Genomic DNA, 25905 nt, shown 5'->3' with positions numbered 1-25905 from the left:
AAATCAAGATCAAAGTGATGTGAGGGCAAGAAGAAATGGGGATGAGGTTAACTAAAAGAAAAGTGACAGTACTATTATTTACAAGAGGGATGGTATGAGGGATAAGAAGCTTTAGATAGGAGCCTTTAGGAGTTGCAAATGAGCTGAACTTAAGGTGCTGTAAGTATTTATAAGTAATTAATAGTAATAGCATAATAAAGGCTGTCATCCACTGGATTATAAAGTCAGTTACAAATTAGAAGGGAAAATAATCTCCATCCTGTTTATATCCAATCACAAATGTATAGGGATTATGTTGATACCATTCTTTTAGGAGTTGGGAAGGAATATAAATCCAACTTGGGGCTCATGCTCAGACTGAAGAAGATAACCAGTAACCATTAATCGACTCAAGGTTATCTAAAGCAGTAAAGCCTCGCTCTCTTCCTATTATGTTGTCAACTCTGTGCAATTCAAAAGAATTCTAATCAAGTTTTGTGAATAAGAGCTGTATAGGTATGCATGCCAGTCCATCTGCTTTATATTCAAGTTCAAAGAAGGCAGAGACTACATGTGTAGTTTTATCTGCACAGAGTATGGCAAAGCAGGCTACATAATTAGATACTTGGTAAAGACATTTTGTTCTTGGTGGTGGTGGTGGTGGTGGTGATAATAAACAGTGATGTTGTCAGCCCTTCTTGGCAGAAAGCTTCTCTAGCAGTATCTTCCCCATGGCAGTGAGTGGGAGGGAAAGTAGATAAGGAGCCCATCTTCAGTTTGGGGACCCTTTCTCTGACTGAGTTGCTATGATAACAACCACGTAATAAGCATAATAATCCCCATATTTGGTGTTCAATTCCAGAGCAGAGAGGACGTCCTCTCTGCCATGTTCCTTCCAACATTTAGTACTATCCTGCCATCTAATGACATAGTGCGTCTCTATTTGGTGTCAACAGTGTGGGGTTTCCTTTGTCAAATGGTGAATCAGGCTATCATTCCAATTTTTAAGAGGACCAATCTGGTCTTGATAATATCTGCTTAAAAACTAAAGGTAGTCTAAAAATCAATATAACTTAAACCAAATCACTGTATAAAGGAAGGATCTTTCATTGAACATAGTTCATCCTCGACATTCCCAACCAGGGAAATTATTTTGCTAAAACTTAAGCAGTCACAAGATCATTTTTAGGGCTAGAATGGACCTTAAATATAGGCTAGTTCATCCCTTTTGTTGTAAAAGGTGAGCACACGGAGTCTCATCCGGATTACAGAGCTCAGTCAGGACTTTGCCCACCACTGTATTGCCTCCAAATCCAGGAAGGGACATGTTTAACAACAAGTCAGCATTTTATGACTCGTCTTTTTTTTCTAAAGCAGAAAAGGTTGATAGCTTTGTAGGAAGAAAGTATGCCATCACCTTTCTTTCTTCCCCTTTTTACCAGAGGTGGGAACAAAGAGTAGAGATGATACTGCGATTTCGATCTCTACAATTTGAAGTCATTCTCTTTAAGTTTTCTTGAAATGAAAAGGATAAGTAGTGTTAACTTAAAGTTGGGGGGTGGGGTTGATTGAATATCTTGTCAAGGAAACTAATTCCCTCTCTCTCTCTTCCTCTCTCTCTCATATACAGACATGCACACCACACCACCCACTAGTTATAAACTCTTTATCTGACATTTTAAAATTATGTTAAAACACCCATGTGCTCTTCTCTGGAAATCTGCACAAGAAGTGCTCAAGGGAAGTGATTCCTAGAATTCAAACTGCGGGAGGCCTTTTCCTACTTCCAGGGAAGCTACTGTCATTCTGAATCAATGCTATGGCTCAGAAATGTATGGGACAGTCCCCAAGGTCACTGGCAAGTCAGCCACAGAATGACACTATTAGACCTGGACTGAGAACTTTTAAAAAGCCATGGAACAGCACCAGAGTAAGAGAAAGGTAAACGGGTCAGTCCCCTAGCCTTTATTGAATATCTATCATGCTTAAAGCAAGAAGCAATGCACTTAAAAAAAAAAAAAAAAAAAAAAGTAAGTAAAGACCAAGCTAAAAGGGATCTTAAAGAGGTAGAGTTGCTTATTATTGAAAGATACGTGCCACGTCCCTGCCCCATCAGTGTCAGTCTTGGCCAAGTGACTTGCTTTGGCCTCACCACAGAGTGTGCTCCCTCCCCTGATTTTGAGTTTGGCTATCTAACGTGATTTGGCCAATAGGATGTTAGCAGACATGATGCGGCAGAAACGTTAAATGTTCTTGTGCTGTTAGGTTTTCTTTCCTGAATGTTTGCCTTCACCTCGAGAAGAGCCTGTCCTAAATGAGCTTACCTACCCAGAGGCCTGGCAGATTCACTAGAAAGCCCAGTTAAGCTCAACCAAGTGTAGTTTACATCAATCTATTCTGACCACGCCTTTGCAACGTGGTGAACAATAATTGGTTGTTGAAGTCCCTGCATTTTAGATGGGTTTGTAATGCAGCAATAACAGACTAATACAGAGAACATCTAGTATGACATCTTCATTTATCACTTTTGCAGGATTACATAACAAACGAAACAGCAGAGAGAACAACTTGGCTAAAACTGTGGCTCTCCAGGGTAGGTTTATTTCCACAGAGTACAAGTCAATCTCTTTTGAAAATCACCCCCGGGAGAACGATGGGATCCATGGGTCCCATGGACAGAAGAATTCACAAACCACTGGACCCCCATTAGCATGTACATTAGGAACAGAACTTCACTGCACCTAAAAAGGTGATCACAGACCTGGAGGTCTGGAGAAGGAGCTGGGAAAAATCACCCAGTGGCTGAGGAGGAATGATGTGAAAACAGACTAAAATGATTAGGGCTCCAGTGTGGAAAGACACATGTTGAGAATCAATATGATTCGAGTCTGTCAAATCTTGAATAGAGTAAATGATATGAACATATGTTTGTTCACCAGATTCTGGAATTTTATTTTATTTTTTTAAAGAAGGAGCACACTCAGAGGCATAAAAAGGGAAACTTCAAGGAAAAAAGAGAGACTCTATTACTTTACATGGCTGAAAACTATGGTGGCCATATGTCCCAATATATCCAGGACAGTCTCAGTTTCCACTGTTGTCCTGGGGTAATTATTAACAGCACCCCCTTTCACGTTCAATACAGTACTGTATTGGATGGTAGATTATATGGTCGTACAGCTGACAGCATGCTGAACAAAACATGGTCAACAAACAGTTGAACAAAACAGGTCCAAGTAAGGTTTAGGTAAGTTCTTGAGAAGACCAGTCATGGGTTATTAAGGCACATGGGACTGAGGCACAGGACCAGTGTGTCCGATTGCAGCAGTGGTGAGAGATGGTCAAGACCCCCAGGGTCTTAAAGGCTGGGAAATGGTATTCTTTCAGCCTAGGATGGGGCCCCCTTGGGCAAACCTGGGGCCTCCTCTCAGTGCCTTATCTGTACTGCCAGGCACTCTCTTTGTGGATTCTTGAAAGATCTAAACACATGCAACATCACCATTTTGGTTATTACTTCCTTATCAGAACATGCAGAAATTGAGGTAGAAGAGTGAGGTTCCCTCTTACCCACACAGAGGTCCGTGTAGCTTTCTGAGCTCCATTTGGCTTTCCCAGAAACCCTGCAGAAAACACAGCACTATAGTAAGGATAAGATTAAACAAAATTTTGAGTATTCAAATTGATTCAGGAAAAAAGTCTGGAACTGTGAGAACACAATTACGTAAACAATAAAAAAGAATTGAAGTTATATTGCTTTCAAGTACTTTGAAGTATTAGAATAAACGGGTAGCCTTAAAAAAATATATTGCTGAGGAAAAATCTCGGTCAGTTCTGCTTTAATGGACAGAAGAGATCATCTGTACTTAAAGTATTTGTGTATAATTGCTTCTAAAATATTTGAAAACCGTTTGCTTTCTCAACTATGTTAACATTCCCCTTGGCAGTTTGGTTTATATTATTATTAATTTTGGCAAAGCCTCTCTTGACAGCCACTATATGTGTAAACGCCTGCTGAATCTATCCAAATTATCACAAGTTCTGAATTATCATGATCCTCATCCAATTTTTAACTAAGACCAACAGAGTCAAAACATAAGAACCTTAGGGTAACTTGATATAGGACTAATAAGAACCTTAGAGTAACTTGATACCCTAAGTAGGACTAAACATTAGACATGTTTCATAGCAGGGAACGAGTATACTTAGAGTTACACGTGGGGTGGAGGGTCAGAAGGTGCCAGATCCATTGTGCTGTAGGGATGCAGTAGTGTTGTAGGGATGGAGTGTGTGTGCAAATATACACAGAGGAGCTGTAGGGGTGAAGGGATGGAGATGTCACACAGATCCCTGTGTTGTGGGAATGGAGTACACAGGGAGACACGTGGTGGGTAGGGAAGGGGAAGGGGGGAAGAGGTGGATATCCTTAATGGAAACACATCTCATTCTTATTACATAGACTTTCGCAGTCTAAGCTTGCCATATATCAAAGAAAGCTTCTATGAATATAAAAATAGTCGCTGAAATTACTATGTTCTGGAGAGAACTTGGCAAGGTTTGCACATACAAGGATGCTGAGCTGAAAAGGAGCATATGTGGAAATTAACCAGAGGCAGGAGCACAGTGTTCTCTTCACATGGACGGTTATACTATTTTTTTTTCCTCAAAAATGTTAGTACTAAATTACTCAACTGAATGCAACTGATCATTCCCCCCACCCCCTGAAATAGGTGAAATTTATTTACTTTAATTTCCTATCCAGTGTGTTGTTCTATTTTGACTCTCAGAAATTTCTTCACACTTGCTTCAAGAACTCACAGGAAGCCTTGATAAGATCGCTATTTGCAGGCTTCACATTGTGAACATCCCCCCAAGACAGAGACGAGGAGAAGGTATTTAAAACCCGAAGAAGAGCAGAACAACAACAATAAAGAGTGAAAAGAACATTGGACAGAGAAAGGGACAAAAAGGAAGAGAAAAGAAAGGAGGAGGGAAAAGGACAGAAATAGCTATTGTTATCTGTCTGGTGTTGAGGGCCAGCCTTTCTGAGGGTAGGGGTGGGGAAATGCTAGAGACATGTTGAACAGATATGATCAGGATTGGCCCACACTTAGCCCTTCCTGTCTCTGGCTCAGCGGCCCTTCACACGCAGGACCTGTCGGCTCCTGATGTTGGGGCTGGTGGCAACACAGCCATGAGTTCGCAGATTAAACCATGTGGCTTCTGAGAAAACCCAATGAGGGAAAACAGAATAGAGTCCTGGGGCTGTATCTACAAATGACTACTGGACATATCGACTTGCATGTCATTCTGGCCAAGGGTATCTCCCTGAACCAGCTGCCTTCCTGACCTTCTATTTCTGTCAACTCATGGCCGTTCTCCCTATTAACCTGGCTCAACACTTAGAGGCACTTAGCTCATTTACCTTGAATCCTCTACACCCAATTCATTCCAGGAGTCACTAACTTTGCCCCCAATGTCCTTCTTTTTTCACACGGACCACCTGGGCCAAGCCCTCACCGATTCACCTAGACTTAACCTAAATCTTCCTCCCTGCAGAGTCACCCTTTACTTCAAGGTCCCTCTCCTGCTTGAAAATGGTAGCACACTAGCCAGCCAGCCAACCCATTGCTGTCTCACACAGCTGCTTCCCCTAGTGCTCCCCCATCTTCAGCTTTTAGTAAGTCCAGGCTGCTCGTCAAGCTGTGCCTTGTTTTTCATTTAAGTGAGATCACACACATCGTTGCTCCCCACCTGGTTTGTGTTCTTGTCTTTGTGACTATTGTTCCTGCAGGACCTCCTTCTCTAGGAAGTCCTCCAGTGTGATTCTAGCCCTGACAGATCTCCCTCTCCTCTGAGAGACACCACAGCTACCATCTCTCTTGCCCAGTCAAACCCTAGGGTACATCCTATCTCATGTTTAACACCATGATTTTATGTGTGTACTCAAGGGAAGAAGTAACTTCTGCTTCTTCCATATCCCAGGCCCTGGCACATTTAGACACTCAGTCAATGGGTTTTGGGGTGAATGGATGAATGAATGGGTGACAGGACTCACTGCGTGCTGATGAGTAATAAACAATGGATTGTTGTCATCATGTGAGAATTCGTTCAGTAGGGGAGGACTCAACACACAGCGCCTTCACATATAGACCACCCCAGTGTAGGCGATGTAGATGGGAGCAGTGCTTCATGGGTAAAGTTGCCCTGGGCTCAGCATATCTTATGCTGGAAGACAATGGAAGGCTTCACTTACCTGGCGGAAAAATGCCAAGTTTCCAACAAAAGGAGAAGGCTTGGGGTGTCTGATGCCCAGCTTCTCCAGTCTTGAAAACGCTGATGTGGAGTACCTGAGGGGAAAAGCAAAATTTAAAAACCAAGGACCTGAAGTTGTCATTCATACGTTGGCCCTGTTAGGAAACAGAATTACTGAGCTCTCCTCAGGGAAGGGTGGAAGGAGTGGTTTCTGGTTGACAGTGTCTAAGGACCAAAGAGGTAGAGACATAGAGATGAGTGAGTGGAATAGAACCCAGGAAATTCCTCCTGATTGAGTGACAGGCTGGAGATTGAGGAATCCTAAAATGTCACAGTTAGAAGACAAGGTGATGGTGTGGTCTAAATGCCCCTTCCCCACCTAAAGTTTCCATCAATACATTATTTTTAAAAATGTACCTCTCCCCAGTTCAGTTCCTTTGTCTCTACATCTACCATGGACAATTATCAGAAGGCAAAGCAGAGAAAAAAAAAAAAAAGTAACAATGGCAAAAATAAGTTCCCTGTGCAAATTTGTGTTTTCCTGGTCAAAACTGACCCCTGCACATAATTTGTCCCTCATCACATTGCATGGACTAATAGAGAAGAATAAAAACCAGGAGGGAGAGAACACACCATGGAGATAAGACCTCATCTCCAACTGCTTATAACCCCTTTATGTCTTTGTTTTCATGTCCTGAAACCATATGGGAAGCATATTTTCTTAACCAAAAATCAGGAAACGTGGCCCGACAGATTTCTGTGCCACTTTCTAGGAGAAAGCAGCAGTCTGAGAAGTGCAGCGTAGCTGTCAAAACATTGGAATTACTAGGATATCTCACCAGTTTATGGGAACAGAGGGATAACACAGTTTAAGTCAGAACTGGCTTAGAAAAACCTGGACATATGGCTAAAATCCCTAATCAGCCAGCCAATTAGGTCAAAAGTTCAGTTAGTTCAGAAAAATTAATGAGTCAAACTGGGTGTTTAGCATCATGCAGAGGTCAGCCAAATCTCAATTCAGGAGCAAGGAAAAATTTAGAACATATCATTACAGCCAAGCTTCCTGGGAGTACTAGAATTTAGACGAGCAAAATGCTGCTCTAAAAATCATTCACTTATCATTAGAAAGATGGAATGTTCGTGGTAGTCTCTGACCTTCCCCCTTCCCACCTGTAGTCCAACAAGAAGCACTTAAAATACAAATTTTTCATCAAATATTCAGAAATTCAGGGAAAGGACAACCCAGCTTAAGTGCTGGTTTATGTTACTCTGAGCAATGGGTCTACTTTCAAAGTAGTCACAAGGGAGAACCAAGAATGGGAAGAAGTTTTCCACCATCTGGCTGCATTACTGGGTTTGAATGAGTTCCCAGGACATCACATGTAAGTCCATGTTCAAGTGTGATTACAGGCCGCACTTAAGAGCCACGTGTGAATTACACGGATCAGTCAGGCCATCATTCCTCTTCATTAGCTTGTGTACGAAAGGTCAACAGCATAGTGTGCAAAAGTTATTCGTTCAAGTAGACTAGGATATTTTAAATAATTCCCCTCACCCCAAAGAGGAAAAACCAAAGAAGACTTACCAGTGCACTTAACACTTCCCTCAGCATCCTTGAATCTGGCTTCTATCTTCATTTCTCTATCAGTTTTTGTGAATTATTTTCTAAATGTGATCTCTAATGGGTAGAAAGAGATATGTAGATCTTGGGCCACGTAATTACATCTTAATTTTTTAATTAGATGTCTTGATTGTCTAATTAAAGGACAAGAAGTCTGTGCCTAATTACACGTGCTAATTATTATGCAAGTCCATGCCCTAATTATGTAACTCCACTTACAAAAATACTGCTTGTGTGTCTCTGCACAAAATTCAGACATTTTCAAACATATGGCATCAGCAGAGAATGTTCTGGACATAACCATAAACGTCACTTTGCAACGTGTACTCCAAGTATAGACTTGGGCCTCTTCAGCTGGGAATTGGCCAAAAGTTGCCATTAGTAACCAGAGTCCTCGTACCAGAATCAACAGGGAAGGATCACTGGCACCAGACTGCTGGGCAAAATTGCAAAGTGAGTTCCATTTGTCTTGCTTTCACTTCCTTCTCTGCATCCTTGTTTCATCCTTCCTGGTCCCAGGGTCCTCATGCTGCCCTCTGTCTGTCTCAACACACTCTCTGGACAATCCATGGACCCTAGCTGTTATGGGTTGAATCGTGTCACCCCCAAAAAAGAATAGTTGAAGTCCTAACCCCTGGTACCTCAGAATATGATCTTATTTAGAGATAGAGTGGTCGCTAATGTGATTAGTTAAGATCAGATCATACCCAAGTAGAGTGGAACTCTAATCCTTATGGCTGGTGTCCTTACAAAAGGACGGCCACGTGAAGACATGGAGACACGGGGAGAATTCCATCTGACAACAAAGGCAGAGATTGGAGTTAACACAACTACAAGCCAGGGAACACCAAAGATGGACAGCAAACCACCAGAAGCTAGGAAGAGGCCAGAAAGGATACCCCTTTATAGGTTTCAGAGGGAGCATAGCCTTGCAAAAACCATAATTTCAGGGTCTGGCTTCCAGAACTGTGAGACAATGAATTCCTGGTGTTTTAAGCTCAGTTTGTGGTACTTTGTTATGGCAGCCTTAGGAAACTGATACACCAAGAATACCCATGAATGAGTTTCAGAGAATCAATGAAAAAAATATCTTTAAAAAAATCTCCTCCTGCTACTCTAAAAATTGTCACCATGAAGGACATTTCTTTTTTATGTCAAATTGTGCCATTAGGTCCTGTGCCATCAAAAAAGTGCAGGTGGCCTGGGATGCTACTGTGAAAAGCAAGTAGTATGCAGTTGTCATGCAGCCGCCATATTGTAGTATTCTTGTCTTTGATGGGAATTAATAAAAACATCCCTTATGATGATGGACATCTATCATTGTTTACCTTAAGGATACTTAAGTTGGAAAATGACATCAAAAAGTATATATAGTAACCTTAGATACCCTTCTCTGGTTTCATTTCACAACTGAAACAGTCATTTCTTGCTATAGCACACAAATTCCTGCACTGCCAGGGGTGTGTCTTCTACTACACCTTCTCAAAATAAATTGAATAATATGAATCATGTTCAAAATAAGATTCAATTTCTAAAGTCTAGAAGTTCCCCAGTATTTCATTTTCCCCGAGACAAAGCCCTTTCTTGATGGATTCCACAAAAGTGGTCAGCCTTTTGGTTAGCCAAAGAAGTCACTTGCGATAAATTGAGGAAATATTTTGATGAATCATGTATGAAAGAGATAGTCAAGCTGATTGAGGTTTGGAGCAAGAGAAGACAGTCAAGTGATGGCCTGCCCTCCAGGATTTCCCTCACTGAATATCTTAAGCAGCCACAGAAGACGTGGTTTCTCTCTTGTGTGCTTCCGGGAACCGCTAGCAACTTGGTTCATCCATTATGTTCTCAACATTACTATTGAAGAATTTCTACTTGGTGAGATTCAGGTCTGTTGATGTGTTTTTGAAATGCTGAAATATTCCTTTGGCAAATAACACATCTCCTGGGATAAAAATCGTGATTCTCCAGTGAAGCCAGGTAACCCCACCTGTCCTGCTCTTTGGAGAAGAAAAGCCCTTTGTCATGGTTACTCGATGCTTGTGACATGTATGGCCATCAGAGGACTTGCCAGCGATTCCATTAAAATTGTGGCCACATTGGAAACATTAGAAACAAGGCCTTAAATTGTTGCCTTCTCAAAAGGTTTTAAGACACGGGAGCAGAGTGTTTGCCAACTTTGACAGAGATTTGGGCAAAAAAACCACTACAACTATTAGACAAAGCCTACTTTCATTTTACTGTAATTCTTTCTAGTTTTTTCTGTGAGGATTTTTTTCTGTTTTTGAGATTACATTCTCTATAATGTTTTCCTATCTCTATTTCTCTATATTTCTACTTTTAAACTTGATATAAGGGAAGAAATCTCTGTATTATTAATCCTTTATGAATATTATTTTTTGAAAATGTTATTAATTTATTTTAAAAAGAGAGATTGAGAGAAAGAGCATGAGCAGGGGAGAGGGGCAGATGGAAAGAGAGAGAATCTTAAGCAGGTTCCATGCTCAGCATGGAACCCTATGTGCATCCCAATCTCACGACCCTGGGATCATCACCTGAACCAAAATCAAGAGTCAGATGCCTAACCGACTGAGCCACTCAGGTGCCTGTGAATATTATTTTTATGGCTGCAGAATATTCCTCTTGTGGACATATCATAATTTACTAAATTATTCTTATTGGTAAATATTTAGGGTGTTCTTGATTTTTTTTAGCTGATTTAAGGTCTGTTACTACAACGAATATCTCTGTGCATCAACCTTTTCTAGCACTTTATGCATCAAGCTTTTCTAGACCTGAAATCCATGAGTGACCGGATTCAAATATTGGTACACAATGCTTTCCAGGAAGTTTGTCCCAGTGAGTCTCACTGGCAGTGTATCCATTTCACCAAATGCTCTCATAAAATTTTCCCCCCTTTTTTAGACACATCAATGTATCTTGATGTCTGCATTTCTTGGATTATGGGGGGCGGGGAAGAGAGAGAGAATGAGAATATTTTGCCATCTCTTTTTCTCTAATTTCAAAAATATCTCCCACCTTTGAAATTCTTCCCTTCTCCCCTCATTACTACCATAGCTGATCCAGGTGGCAGGCATAATTGTGCCACACCAACTGGTTAAATAATTAATTGGAAAATGAGCAGTCATTGATGGGTGACTGTAGGTTGACTCCAAGCACACATTTGGGTAGGGAAACGAAGATAAGCAGATGAATTCTGAATAGGTTTTTGTTGTTTTTTTTTTTTTTTTAAGAAAATAACTCTCTACAGGCTGGTTAGTTGACTTTAAATTGTTTCCTTCTCCTTCCTTGCCCCATTAATACTACAGAAACTGTAAGTAGAAATTGCATCAGCCGTGCCTCCTGGCAGGAGCTCCTTAGAAATACTGAGTTTCTAGATGAGGTCACCCCAGGTCCCCTGTTAGCACCTCATCTCTGTTCAGCATCTTCGTGGTCAGTCCCCTCTCCCAGAACCCGCTGCCCCAAGACCATGCTCTCAGCTTGTCCTCAGGGCTGGAAACCATCTAGTGCACATTCATGTCTCCATTAGTAGTAGTTAGATTATCTACTAAGATACAACCTACAAACCAGAATGTTCATTTACTAATCTGTCAGAGTAGGTATCCTTTTCCAGGAACAGGAATCTGATGTCCCTCCTCAGAGCCCCTCCCCTCCTAGTACTTGAGAAGCCAAATCAATCATCAGAGTGTTGAGTCAGGTTCTATAATGAGAGGTGGCTCATTAGAAGAGGCATGTCACTGGGACCCTGGTAAAATAATCCTGCCCTAATGCCGAGCACATCCCTATAAAGGTTTGGCAATGAGACAGTGTGCTTGCTGTCCCACCCACCTTTCCCCACTGATTTGTAGTGCCGCCTCTATCACACTCCTTAGTACTAGAGGTGCCTGGTTCTATTTTGATCCATTTGTCTGGCTTATGGCAATGCCTCACTATTTTAACTATTACAATTCTGTATTACTTTTTAATATCTTACTCATATTAGTTTTAGAATTAACTAGTCTAGTTTGATGAACTAGTCTGCTGAGATTTTTTTTTATTGGAATTGCATTAAATTTATAGAGTATCAACATTATTACAACATTGAGTATTCTCACCTATGGATGTATTATATCTCTCCATTGATTCTGTTGTCTCTGTCCTTCAGTAACATTTTATAATTTTATGCACAAGAATATCTCTTTGCCATTTACATATGTTGGTTATTGATATTGCTGATGTGTAGGAACACTGTTTTTTATGCCAATCTTGTAATCAGTGATCCTTCTAAATTTTCTTGTTAGTTCTGTGGGATTTACATGTGGGATATCTGATTTCTTATGCTGACAATCATGTTTTATGCAAATAATATCAGTTCTATTTCTTTCTAATCATTTTGTTTCACTTTTCATTTTATTTTCTTATTACATTGGCTGGGACCTCTAGTACAGTGTTTAAAAGAAGCAATAAAAGAGAGCATCTTTTTCATATTCTTGATTATAGGAATGTGTCTAATGTTTCAAACTCAAGAGTGAGATTTTGCTGCAGATTTTTTACAGATATCCTTTATTGGGTTAAGGACATTTTTTTTCTATTCCTCATTTGCTTAGAAAAGTTTTTCTTAGTTAGTCTTGCTATATAGGCTTATCTATCTTATTAATCTTTTCAAAGCACCAAGTTTTGCTTTTATTGATCCTTTCTAGTTTTTTGTTTGTTTGTTTTCTATTTCACTATTTGTTTAGCATTTTTTATTATGGTCCACCTTCTGTTTTCTTTGGGTTTACTCTTTGTTCTTTGTTTCTTTGGGTTTTGTTTATCTGTTTTAGTTTTTTAAGTTAATAATTGTAATTCACTTATTTTTAGTATTTAAAAAAAATAAATGCATTTAAGGCTGTAAATCCTCCTCTAAATGCTTCTTTACCTGCATCCCACACATTCTGAAATGTAGTGCTTTCATTGTCTGATAGTTCCATTCTAACAGGGAACTTTTGAATATAAAATGTGCTATAAGATGGACACAAGCAAAACTCAGAGGGAAGTATTTTTGAATTATAAGACTTTCCTATTGTTTTTCATTTCTGCCCAGCCTTACCTATAAGATTTACTAAGTAAAATTCCTTATAATTTGTTCCAAAAGACCCAGAAAAGGGAACTGCTTAAAGTCCTCACTCCTCTAGGGGAAAAGAAAATAAATGAGTACTGAATAAATACATAAGTATCTGACTGATACTTTCCCTAGTAATGTAAAAACCACAAAAGCCTACTCATTTCAGTCATTAGCCTGACAACAGCTTTGTCACAACACAAGAAAAATACATTTATACAGACATACGATCATATAAGTCATATAAAGGTAGAAATCAATATTATTTTCACATTACTGATTTGGAAATTAAGTCATAAGGAGGTTACAGAAGGCACTTAAGTGCTGCTAAGCAATTGAGTCAGAATGAAAACCAGGTCTGCCACATTTCAAACAGGTGCTGGTATCCACTAACTCCACTAACCTGTTCCTTTCCATCCTCTAGGCTAGGATGTTGTGGATAAGCCACCACATGAGAACACACAGAGAATATGCTGAGAACAAAGGCAGGTTTATTAGAAACCAAAGGTATAGTAATAACAGATACTAATGAACTGATGATCATGATGAGAGATATATTTTGTCTATCTAAAAGCCTCACTTGTGTTTCTTACCCATCTCTTACTCAGAATTCTCAACTATGTCTTCTTTCAGTTGTGTTGCTTTCTCCCGTTCTCCTGGATCATTCCTGTCTGGATACAAACATATTGCAGTGTCTTCCATCATAAAGGAAAAAGGCAAACCCCTTTGATTCCAGTCATTGCCTTCTTTTTCGTCCTTCCTTGAGAGTAACATCCTTTGAAAGCATTATCTAGACTTGTTCTCTCCCCTTCTATACCCCTAGTCTCTTCTCCACCTGTTCCAACTATGTTTTTTGTACCCACCACTATATTGGGATTGCCCTTGTCAAGGTCATTCATGATTCTTATCTTGTCAATCCAATGATTTCTTGCCAATCTTTGTACTTGACCTCTCAGTAGCATTTGACACAAATCAACACTTTCTTCTTCCTGAAACACTCTCCTCCTCTTGCTCCCTGTTGGCATTCCTCCTACTACAGAGGCTGCTCCTCAGTGTCTTTGCTACCTCCTTTCCTTCTAATAGTCTCACCACTTTGCATACCATCTATACATCAATAACTTCCACATTTCTGGGGTGTCTGGGTGGCTCAATTGGTTAAGTATCCAACTTTGGCTCAGGTCATGATCTTGTGGTTTGTGAGTTCGAGCCCCACGATGGGCTCTGTGCTGACAGCTCAGAGCCTAGAGCCTGCTTCAGATTCTGTGTCTCCCTGTCTCTCTCTCTCTGTGCCCTTCCCCTGCTTGTGCTCTGTCTTTTCTCTCTCAAAAATAGGTAAACATTAAAAAAAATAACTTCCACATTTCTATCTCTAGTTCCATTCTCCATTCTCTCCACTAAACTCATCTTTATACAACTGCCAAATTGGTTGCACCCTTTTAATGTCTATTAGGCATTTTAAACTTAACATATCTAAATCTGAGTTCAATTTTCCCCCTAAATTTCATCCTGCCTAGTCATCTCTATGTCACGATTGCAACCACAATCCACCCATTGCTCAAGCCACAAACATTTGAGGCATGGTCAAGTGTGTAATTGTTTAATATATGACTACCCCTTTTAGTTGGAGAATTATACATCTCCACCCCATTTACATTAGGCTTGGTTATGTGGCTTTTTTTTTTCCTTTTTTGCCAACTGAGCGTGAACAGATACAACATGAACCACATCCAAGCAGAAGTCAAGAGAGCAGCACACGGTGAACCATTTATTTTTCCCTCTGCCATGAGACCCCTAGTCTCCCAGGTGAGAGCTTTCCTGAAGTCTGGGTCCTGTAATAAAGATGAGGAGGAGCAGAGCTGAAAGTGATCCATGCTAGACATTTAGTGTGAGCAAGAAATAAATATTTGTTGATGTAAATCACCGAGATTGGAGGCAGTTGCTGTCCATGTGAAACTTACCTGAAGCTGACTGATATTAGACCTGTTTTATCCTTCTCTTTCATTTTTCATACTTTACAATCTATTGGCAAATCCTTAGATTTTGCTCCTTCAATTAGCTCCTTCTCCATAACTGCTCACTTCTCTCCGTCTACATTGCTTCCACCCTGGTACAAGCCCCATAGCAGGGCTATTTGCTAGTATCTAGCAAATGCATTTACCCTTTGACCCATCAAATTCACTTCTAGGAATTTGTTCTACCCGCATCCTTGAACATATACAGAGGTATTCATTTCAGCATTTTTACAACATCAAAAGACTGGAAACAACCTAGATGTCTGTCAGTTTGGGGCTCTTTAGATAAATCATGATGCATCCATTTAATAATATACTATGCAACAAAGATGGAAAGTTGTTAACATACAATATTACACATTGTCGGTGTTTAAATTTCCCCAAGTGTCTCATAATTTTTCTTTTATAGTACATTTATTGAATGAGGATCTAAATAAATTCTATGTGTTGTAATTGGGTCAGAGCCTCTTGAGTATCTCTAAGTCTCTAAATTCCCCTCAACCCCCCCCCCCCCACCTACCTTTTTCCCTCTTGGATTTTTTATAAACAAAACAGGTTGTGTCTTGTAGAGTCTCCCATAGTCTGAATTTCAATAGTTGCATATTCCATGGTGTAGTTTAACATGTTCTTCAGTCCCAGTCTGGTAGTCTGATCTAAACCACTGGTTCCTGAATTTGTCTGCACACTGAGGAGCTTCAGAATATCCTCATGTTTATGTCCTACTCCCCACCCCCCATGGTGACTTAATTATGTAGGGTGTGACTTGGGCTTTGGAATTTTACAAAGATCCTCCATTGACTGCAGTGTTCAAAGCCTGATCCAGAGGCTTTTTCTGTCAGACTGCACTATAGGAGATTGATGATATCTATTTTTCTCTGTTATTTTGATCTTAGGACTTGTGAAGATTGTCACCTAGATCCATTAATTCATTAGGAGCTGCAAAAGGGTGATATTCCTTCTGCACTGTTAGCTGGAATAATTCTGAATTTACCCTCATCTGCTATGGTTATAGCAGTTCATATAAGAAAAGTAGGATCAGTGCTTGAGTCTTTCCTTTTATTGTTAGTTTTCAAAATAATGAGTTGATTATATAACATCGTACAGTAGTAACTCCTATTATTTTTGTATCATTTCGAATTCATGGGTTTAAGTATATTTGATATGTTTTGATCCATTGTAATGATTGCTTTATTCATCAAATTGTCCCATCTTTGGCTAGTGGGACCACATATAAGTTTGCTCCTGAGTACTTTTGATAGAATGTCTTTCTTGCTTTCTGAAATGTCAAGATGCTTCAGGTTCATCTTGTACATTTCTTGCCCCAGACCTAGATTAGCCACTTTCCCAAGAAGCCATGGTTCTGTTTAATGGAAAATGCTATCTGGGGATCATAATAAGAGAAGACTTTCCACTGTACCTCTTGGTGATACTTCATGATACCATTTTGATACTTCAATCACATGAATGCCTATGCAAAAACGTGAATAGATCTTGAAACTTTTAAATTAAATCCTCTATACTTGGAATTATTTTAAATGTAGAGTGATACCTTACAAAAAAAATCAATATGGTGAATACTATCAAAAAGTGAAGGACATTTTTAAAGTTGGTTCACACCCAGCATGGAGCCCAACCTGGGGCTTGAACTCAAGATCAAGACCTGAGGTGAGATCAAGAGTCAGACACTTAACTGACTGAGCCACCCAGGCGCCCCAGGTGAAGGAATTTTTTAAAAGTAAGCTTTCCCAACTGTATTAGTTTCCTATTGTCATTATAACAAATAACCACAAACTTAATGGTTTAAAACAAAACAATGTATTATCTTACAGTTCTGGAGGCCAGCAATCCAAATGAATCTCGCTAGTCTAAAGTTAAGATGTCAACAGGGCTGGTTCTTTCTGGAGGCTACAGGGGAGTATTGGTTCTTTGTTTCCTTGGCTTATGGCCACATCACTCCAATCTCTACTTTCAGTCACCATATTAACGTCTCTGATTCTGACTCCTCCTGCGTTCCCCTCATAAAGGCCCTCATGATTACATTTAGGACCCACCAGGGTAATTCAGTACACCCTCCCTATCTCAAGATCCCTAATCGCATCCTCAAAGTCCCTTTTGCCAAATAAAGTGGCATTCACAAATTCCAGGGCATAGAACATGGACATCTTTGGGAGTCATTATTCAGTTACCACACCAACTTATATTTCTATAAATATAACCTATATTTATGTATACACCCTGACTTTATTTTGGAGTGTGCCTGAAAAGGGGAAGTGCCTGGGTGGGGACCATGAGATCATCAGGGCTTCCTGTTTAGAGAGCACTGGATGGTACATCTGCTTGGGGGTGGGAGGAGGCAAGCCCAAGGCTCACATGACATTAAGCCTTTGTCTCAGGCACCAACCGCTGAACTAAGCTTTACTGGCCCTCCCGACTAAACAGCCAAAATATACGTATTTTAAAGAAAATATTACAATTTTTTTAAACAAATAATATGTCATCCAGTTGATGGCTATTATAGCACAGAGCTAACTTTTTCATTTCTATCCCAACTTTTCGGAGCGGGAGAGTCCATTGAGGAAATAAATCTCTAAACTCAGTCATTTGTATAACATCTTTACAATTTCTGCCGTGTCTGCAAATGTCCTATGCTATTACTTGCTTGCCAATTTCCTTTAAATAAACTTAAGTGCATTTATTTCAAAAGGAAACCTTATGTCATGACCATAAATGAAAACTATTACCGCTTCCATAAATAAGAAGTAACGGTAAAAATCAACACTATACCGTGGAAAAATTTTTAAGCCTGTGAACCCCCTAAAAGTTCACACGGATGGTCCATAGGCCACTGCTGGGAAGACCTGGCTCTTGAGGACAATCTGAGCAGGCCACATGTTTTAGTGTGCTCTGTCTAGTTTGTCCCAGCTTAGCAGACAGCTTAACACCAGGCCCAGAGAACGATGAAAGACCTTTCTCAGAGCGCACGTGGAGAATTAGAGCAAATGAATCTTATTGTCCTGTATTTCTCTCTCTCAGTACTGAAGAGAGCTAGTCTGCTTTTGCCATTGGATTTATTCTAAACCGTGATAGTAGTTTACCCTCCCGAAGAGGTGAGGTCCTAGCAGTGAAGTGCTTTATCACTGTGAGGGCTAATGTTAACCGACATGTTACAAATGAAGAGTATCACTGGGTCGACACAGATTCACTGCATGTCTCGTTGCAGACACGGTGCTGGGTGCTAGGGACGCTGCTGGGACGTGGCACTTACAACCTAGTGGACCAGACAGATTTTCCATGGCTAATGACAAGCAGTTAATTAAGCATTTACAGTATGATCTTTGCAGCAAAGAAGCATCCCATGCCTGTTGAAATGTATGCTTTGTAGTTTGCTAACTTAAGAGCACTCCTCCTGTCCAACTACTGGATGGAATTTGTCGCAGGTGAAAAAAAATGGCAAGCAGTCCTTAAGGTTGTTACTCCCCCTCAAGACTAGTTTGCAAGCAACAGGGCCCTCCCAAGGGGACCAATCTCCTGAAAACCATTAAGCCGAGGACGGAGGGATCAACACTGGCATGGATAACAAGAGCTGTGTCACCATAGCAGGTGAGGGCACTGGAAGAGACTGCTGCTTTGGAAGGGCTGGTAAACCAGGAGGCCAGACAGAGGGAGCAAAGGGGGTACACTGAGTGGGCCCTGCTATCCCAGGATTTCCAATGCCTGTCCCGCCCCCAGAAAACCCACCAGTGGGGACTAATTGGCACCTCTGGGGCTGAGGCAGCAAAGGGCGTGGAATCGGAGTTGGTGGTTAGGAAGTGAGAGGGGCTCGGTGAAGACGCCTCTGCCTCTGCTCCCCGATTCTGCCCCACATCACAGTTGGCCACAGACAGATTATGTGAGCAGGCCTTGCCCTTCTGCATCAGTGAGAAGTAAGGAGAATGATGAAGTAGCACAGAGAAGTTTCACAAGGTGGAAACACATACAACCTAGCTTTCTATTTTAAAAATAGAGCAAAGCCATTGAATTTTGTCATAAAATCGGTTAAGTGATATTTATGAAACACTTCCGGATTTTTTTTAAAGTGTTGGTTGTATGACTGAATTTAACTAGACTGAGCCCCCCGCCACAGACGTGCCGGAAAATACAATGACAAGTATCTGATCTTAGCCAAAAGGCCGAGAAGCGATACAATGACAAATATAAATGCAGCATAAAATCTTCCCCTGAAACCTCTTTTCTAGCATGGAGAAGGAAAAAAAGGACTAATGGCTTAATGCATTTAAGAAGCACAACAGATGAACATAAGGGAAGGAAAAATAAGATAAAAACAGAGAGGGAGGCAAACCATAAAAGACTCTTAAATACAGAGAACAAACTGAGGGTTGCTAGAGGGGAGATGGCTGGGGGGATGGGCTAAATGGGGGATGGACATTAAGGAGGGCACTTCTGGGATGAGCTTTGGATGTTATATGTAGGTGATGAATCACTAAATTCTACTGAAACCGTTATTACACTATGCATTAACTAACTTGAATTTAAATAGATAAAAAATATATTCATAATAAATATTTTTAAATAAAATATTTAAAAATTTTTATGGTATTTAATTTTATAAATTTTAAATACAGATCTACTTATATATAATTTTATATGTTTTTTTTTAATTTTTTTTTTCAACGTTTATTTATTTTTGGGACAGAGAGAGACAGAGCATGAACGGGGAGGGGCAGAGAGAGGGAGACACAGAATCGGAAACAGGCTCCAGGCTCTGAGCCATCAGCCCAGAGCCTGACGCGGGGCTCGAACTCACGGACCATGAGATCGTGACCTGGCTGAAGTCGGACGCTTAACCGACTGCGCCACCCAGGCGCCCCTTTATATGTTTATCTATTTGAAAATTAAATGCTGGGCCTTGAATTTCTCAGGCGTCCAGAGGCCGTAAGCCTGGACGTGGCCTCCTCCAAAGCCCCTGCCTCATTCTGCTTCCCCCAGAAGCTGGCGAATATGGCTCTTGAGAGGAAAAAAGCAAACTCCCAGGTTTCTTACAAACTCCTGTCAAGAAAGAATTTTGCTTCGGTGAACTCCTCTCTTCTCAGTTCCCCCACCGCTGATTCCGCAGCCCTGCCCATAAGAATGAGGTTCTCAGCAGTGAGAACACAGGCAGCTTCTAGATCTACAAACACAAGTCACCCACGACGTATTTTTGCAGTGGCGGAAAAAGAACTAGGTTGCCCCAGTTCGGCAGGAGCATCACGGAGAGACAATTTAAAAGACTCTTGTTCCTCCTAGACAGGTAAGGGTCCAGGCCAGAGCTGAGGGTTCATCTCTCTCTCTCTCTCTCCATCTGCCAATTAGTAGACTGGGCCTCACTGATAATTGTGCTCTCAAGGTAGTGGCTTGTTTAAGTAATTGATGATGTTTGTCCTCACTAGGGAATCTTAGCACATCAAAAGATGTTGAGAAAGCCAAAATTCACCTAGAGTCTGAATTAATCACTTTGTCAAGCACAACAAAGGCTGTCTTGCTTTGCTAATAATCCCAAATGAGGTAGCAACCCTCGGTTAAATAAGGAAACTGTGGTGTCTGTAATTAATATTTCAAAGGGCTCAGACTGGCTTTTTTTACTCTGTTTTTATGAGAGCACAGCGAAATGCATGCAGAGCAGGAAGAGTGAGGCCTGACTTCACTGGCTTCATAGAAAAAGATTTGGGGGCTTTTGTTAACCGCAGGGTCAATGTGTATGGCTGAGCCTGGGCCAGAGGAAGTTAGTCCCAGCATCTGCCTCCAAGTGCTGCCTGGAGCCTCAGCACTTCCTCTTGCCCGGGCTTGGCTTCTGGAGCGCCACCGAACACCTCCCCTTTCCCCCCGCTTCAGCCGCTTCAGCCTTTCTGGGCTCACCTCAGAACCCACCTGCCCTTCAGCCTGCTCTCTGGCCAACTCTCTGACCTCAAATTGGCTCTCTTCACCTGACAACGCAAACTTCCCCAGCCTCCCCACGGGCCCTCACTGCCCTCTGCCTCCCTACCTCCCAGACCCCCACGCCAGCCCAGGTCAGCCCTGGCATCCAGTCACACTGAAGCCCCGACTCAAGATCATGCAGCACAGGTCAGAGCCCCGGGATCCTGCAGGTCCAGGATGGAAGGCTGAACACGTTGCTGTGTTGGCCTGATTCCAGCTGCGTGGCCGTCTCTAAAAGAACATTGACGCCCCCAAGGCCACTTGTTAGCCGATGAGCGGGATGAGGGGATGGGGTCTGACAGCCACCCAATTCGGTTCGGCGATCCTTACAGACTGTGGATACCATACAAAGGGTGAGTAAGACACATCTCAGCCCCCAGAGAGCCTACATTCTGGAGATCAAATGGGAGGGAGGGGATGGGATTTCCCTTGGACTTGGGTGAACCCTGATAACTAACTGCCTTCTAGTTACTTCTTATCTTACCTACTAACTCCCCAGTTAGAAACCTCAGTGTCATCTTTGATTCTTTCCATCACTCTTCGTCTGCTACCAATCCTCACATACTGGCAGTTCGGCTTTCAAAACATCTCGAATGTGTTCTCCTTTCTTCTAACTGGCACTGCACGATTTCAGCCATCACTGTCTCCCTGGGGCATGGACTCTTCATTGGTGTCCTGAAATGGCCTCCCAGCCTCTGGTCTCTCTCTTCATCCGACAATCTGCTATCCACACCAATGCCAGAAGAATCTTGGTAACGTGCAAATCTGACCATGTTGTGGCCCAGTTCAGAGTTCTTCGTTGGCTCCCTGTCACCAAATACTAAACTCCTTTATTTGGCACACAGGGCCTTGGATGATCTGGCCCTGGACTGACTCTTCAGTGTCATCCCAAGTGGTCCCTTCCCCTGCCTTTAGACCCCAGCAATCTTGCATGACTTGGACATTTCTAGTTATACCAGTGTATTTTACCCTTCCAGGCTTTTACCCATGCTCTTCTCCAGGGCTTGGACTGAGGTGAGGCAAGTGAGGCATCTAGGGTGCAACATTTAATGAGGCACTCACTTCCAGGGATGTGCAAATGCCAACCCAGCTCTTGTATGACCCTGAGAGTGAATGCCTCCTTAAATCTTGTGTTCCAGATGCCTGTTTTCCTCACCCTGGTCCCAGCACACTCTTGTCTGCCTGTTGGTGTCTGCCCTCTTCCACTACCTGGAAAGTCCTAACCGTTCTTCAGGCTCTGCTAGAGGGCTACCTCCTCCAGGATCCCACCCAGAATAGAGATGTTCTCCTTGGCCACCAGCTCCCTAATGTGGAGGGGTTGCAAATGAAGAGCAGGAAAGCTCAGTATATTGTTTGTGAGAATATAATCCTGTCTAAGTTCTTTATTTACTGTACCTGGTTCTGTTTCTATCATGCGGACTTAGTCATCTGTAGTTAATCCTTTTGTTTTTATGAAGTCCTTAAAGAACCCTTTAGATGTTGTTGTGAAAAGGAGACATCTGCCTTGAGTGAACCCTAACAGACAATTAAATTAGAGCGCAGAGAGGGCAGAGGGGGCTACTCTTGTCTCTGTGTCCTGCATAGTAATAGCGAACAATTACGGAATGTTTCCCATGGGCCAGGAGCTGTTCTAAGTGTTTTGCTTTTATTAACTTATTTATTCCTCTCCACACTCTGTGCAAGAGGTGCTACTTGGATCATCCTCATTTTTCAGATGGGAAAACTGAGGCTCAGAGAGATTAAGTAACTCACCCAAGGTCACACAGCCAGTAAGCAGCTGAGCTGTCTGGTTCTGGAGTCTGTGCTTAAGCTGGCAGCCTCCGCAGTCTGTCATGTTACATTTGCAGAGCAGCAGATTGCCTGGAGCCCAACCTGTCTTACAAGCCCTGCCCTCCTCACTTCTGTGGGTTAAGGACTCTGAGACCCCTGCTAAAAGGCAGATGCCGTCCACAGGACTCTGTCATCCCCTGGGATCCAATCAGTTGATCAAATCAGCCAGTCAGTCAGCAGAGCCACAAGACTTGATATAAGGACAGGTAAACTTAAAGTGAAGACTGGCCTGGGCAGAGTGGAGGCCAGCTGAGTTTCGATATGTCTGAGTAGCCAGGGTTGATACACAGGGGCATTGGGTATTGGTACAGAAGGATTCTGTTCTTTTGTATCTTGCCTAGTAGGCATTCAAAAAATACTTGCGAATTGGATGTGAGGTTATGTCTTCATAAACCCAGCCAATATTCCCATCTTTCTGTTGCGTTGTGACCTGTCCAATAGCCTAGAACAGGCCAGGGAAACCCAATTCTGTCTCCCAGCTTAGCAAATGGCTTAAAATGCTTAGGCAATCGAAATAACGAAAGGATATTGTGAGTGTTTCAAAAATATTTAGAATCCCATTGTATCTTGTTTGTTACTGTAATCCCCAAATCTTTGCATTGACCTAAATCTTAGCAAGCTGACTCTTTGGTCTTTGCTCATCTCTTAGCCACAATGCTCAAGTGTAGGTCCAACTGGAAATTGCATGAAAAAAAGGCAGAAGGCAATAGCTCCAGTCTAAAATCACTGAGAGTGTCAATGCCCTTTGCTCATCAGCTCTTAACCCTCCGAGCCCTGGTTCAGATGTGCAGACCTACGGAATCAGCCTGACCTTCGCCATCAGGGGAACTGCCTGCCACATCAGTCGTGCCACAGTGTGAATAAATTTAATTAAAGTACATCTGTCATCCAAAGTTTCACCATGGGTTTTTCAAGTCAGTTACTGAGCCTTGTAAAATCTGTAAGCTCTTCTCTCCTATGATGAGGTATTGAAACAAGATTTGGTTGTTCCATTCTTCATTCCATAAAGATGTATCTAGTGCCTGCTCTGTGCCAAGCACTATGCCAGATGCCATCACACTGTACCAAGAGAATACGTAGGCCTTCTTGGCTTTTACTGAAGAGTAAGATCGGGGCAGTTGCCAACTGAGGAGAGTGAAAATGGATGGAGAGCCTTCAGAAAGCACATGGCTAATGATAGCTAACATTTCCTAAGCACTTGCTATGGGTCAGGCATCGTACCAAATGCTTCGTGAACATTGTGCCCTTTCGTCTCCACCCACATCCATGTTATGTCCACTATGTAGATGGGGAAGCTGAGACTGAAAGCTGGCCCCACGGATGCAGCCCAGGCTTGATCTGACTGATGGAATGGCCTGAGCCTCCATCCAGGCCACTGATGTGTCTGCTTTGGCCCAACAAAGCTGATAAGAAAAAGGAGACTACAAGAGTCTCCTAGGAACAAAAGAAAAGAGAAGCACCACAAACTGGGGGCTTATAACCATAGAAATGTATTCTCTTGCAGTTCTGGAGGCCAGAGTCTGAAATCAAGGTGTCACAGGGCCATGTTCTCTGAGACTCTAGAAGAGGATCCTCCCTTGCTCTTCCTAGCTTCTAGAGTTGCTGGCAATCCCCAGAGTTCCTGGCTTACAGCCACTCTCTCCAACTCTGCCTCCACTGTCACATGGCTTCCTCCCTGTGTGTCTTAGTCTTCATATCACCTTCGTTCTGCCTGTGTCTGCATCCAGTTTCCCACTTCTTATAAGAACATCAGTCATGGATTAGGGCCCACTCGAACCCACTGTGACCTCATCTGAACTTCAGTGCATCTGCCAAGACCCCATTTCCAGCTAAGGCCACATGCTAAGGTCCCAAGTGGACATGAATTTTGGGGGAACACTACTCAACCCAGTGCAAAGACCATCAGAGCTGTCAGCAGACCTGGAAAAAGCCTGAAGAGAGTAACCGATATGTGTATATTGGTGCGGAGGGGTGTTCCATGCCATCCTGGGACAGAAAAGATGATACAGAAAGAACCTGATCCTAATGAAAGAAGACAGTAATTCAAAAACGTTTTTCCCTAGCTCATTCTGAATGCCATGCTTTGTTTTTTTGCCTACTGGGGTGTGGGGACTCTTTTGGTATTTATGATTACATTAGCTCATCTATATTTAGTTGTTTTACTCAGCACACCCATTTTATAGAGAAAAAGGAAATGAAGTTTTGGCTGATTATGGATTACAAGAGCACTTGCAATTCGGATTTGCCAGCAACTTCGTAGAGGACAGTGTGCACAAGTGTATGACAGGGAAGAGCGTGGAAGTGAGTTAAGTCTCCTTTTATCTTTGAAACCCCAAGTGAAATTCACCCTGTGTAACAGGCCTTGCGATACTGGGATATGCCCTTTCTTCTTATAACCACCAGCCAGCACCAAGGGGTAGTTTCTGGAAGGGCAAGAGATAATCCTAAAACATATATATATATATTTTTAAGAACACAGTAGGCCTTAGCACCCATGAGAATATTTAAAGCAATTCTAGAACTATTTATGTTTTCAGCCATAGCCGTTTCTTGGCATAACAGCATCCATAAATTCACTGCGCAGCATAGAACAATACATTTATCCTAAACAACACAGCTCCCAATCTGCAAGGGTGTCCCCTGGTTATAATATATTTCAGGATAGGGTGGACACACTAGGTTTTCCATATTTAGGCTTCTTTGGGTCTTCTGGACTTGGGCGATGCCTCCCTTCCATCTTGCTTTTCCTGACTGAAGTTGGGCCCTCAGTGTGTTAGCTACTCACTTCCCCACCTGATCCCCTGAATCAATATTTGCTGTTCTCAGTGTATGCTCCAGCTCAGTCATCAGCCCACCCCTGACCTCCATTGTCTGTTCACCGAGAAATACCTGGTCACATCCCCAGGCTCCGTTCAGGTCCAGCCTGCACCCCTACTCTGAGCTCGTGACCCCATGGTAATACTCTTGGTGCTAGTTCATCACTCCACAGCTAAGACCACCGCAACCCTCCATGTCAGTGTCTCGGCTGCCAAAGTCCTCATCGATGTCCATTCCTTTTTTTTTTTTTTTTTTGAGATCATTTTTTTCACTTACAGTAAAAATCCAAGTGTCCAATAGCTTTAAGGTTTTGTTTGTTTGTTCTTCGTTTGTTTTTATTTTTGTTT

General features: G+C 42.0%; 1 protein-coding gene across 3 annotated transcripts in view; it reads right to left on the bottom strand.

Annotated features, from left to right (window-relative positions):
• TBXAS1 (thromboxane A synthase 1) overlaps positions 1–25905 on the bottom strand; it is a 156259-nt gene that overhangs the window by 114116 nt on the left and 16238 nt on the right. For 2 of the 3 annotated variants that reach the window (XM_047096857.1, XM_047096859.1), the window contains exons 2-3: positions 6233–6326; positions 3547–3599 (exon numbers count right to left, since the gene is read on the bottom strand). In XM_047096857.1, coding sequence (XP_046952813.1) covers positions 3547–3599; positions 6233–6326 — 147 coding nt within the window. Of the gene's footprint in view, positions 1–3546; positions 3600–6232; positions 6327–7816; positions 7910–25905 lie in introns of all 3 variants that reach the window. The other variant, XM_047096858.1, reaches the window with a different exon arrangement.

The sequence above is a fragment of the Lynx rufus genome, unplaced genomic scaffold (genome assembly GCF_022079265.1).
Source record: "Lynx rufus isolate CCGP_SWC_20201006 ecotype Redwood Valley unplaced genomic scaffold, mLynRuf1.p SCAF_4, whole genome shotgun sequence".
Classification (NCBI taxonomy): domain Eukaryota; kingdom Metazoa; phylum Chordata; class Mammalia; order Carnivora; family Felidae; genus Lynx; species Lynx rufus.
Note: the sequence above shows the minus strand (reverse complement) of the source record. Positions and strands in the feature narration are given on the sequence as shown.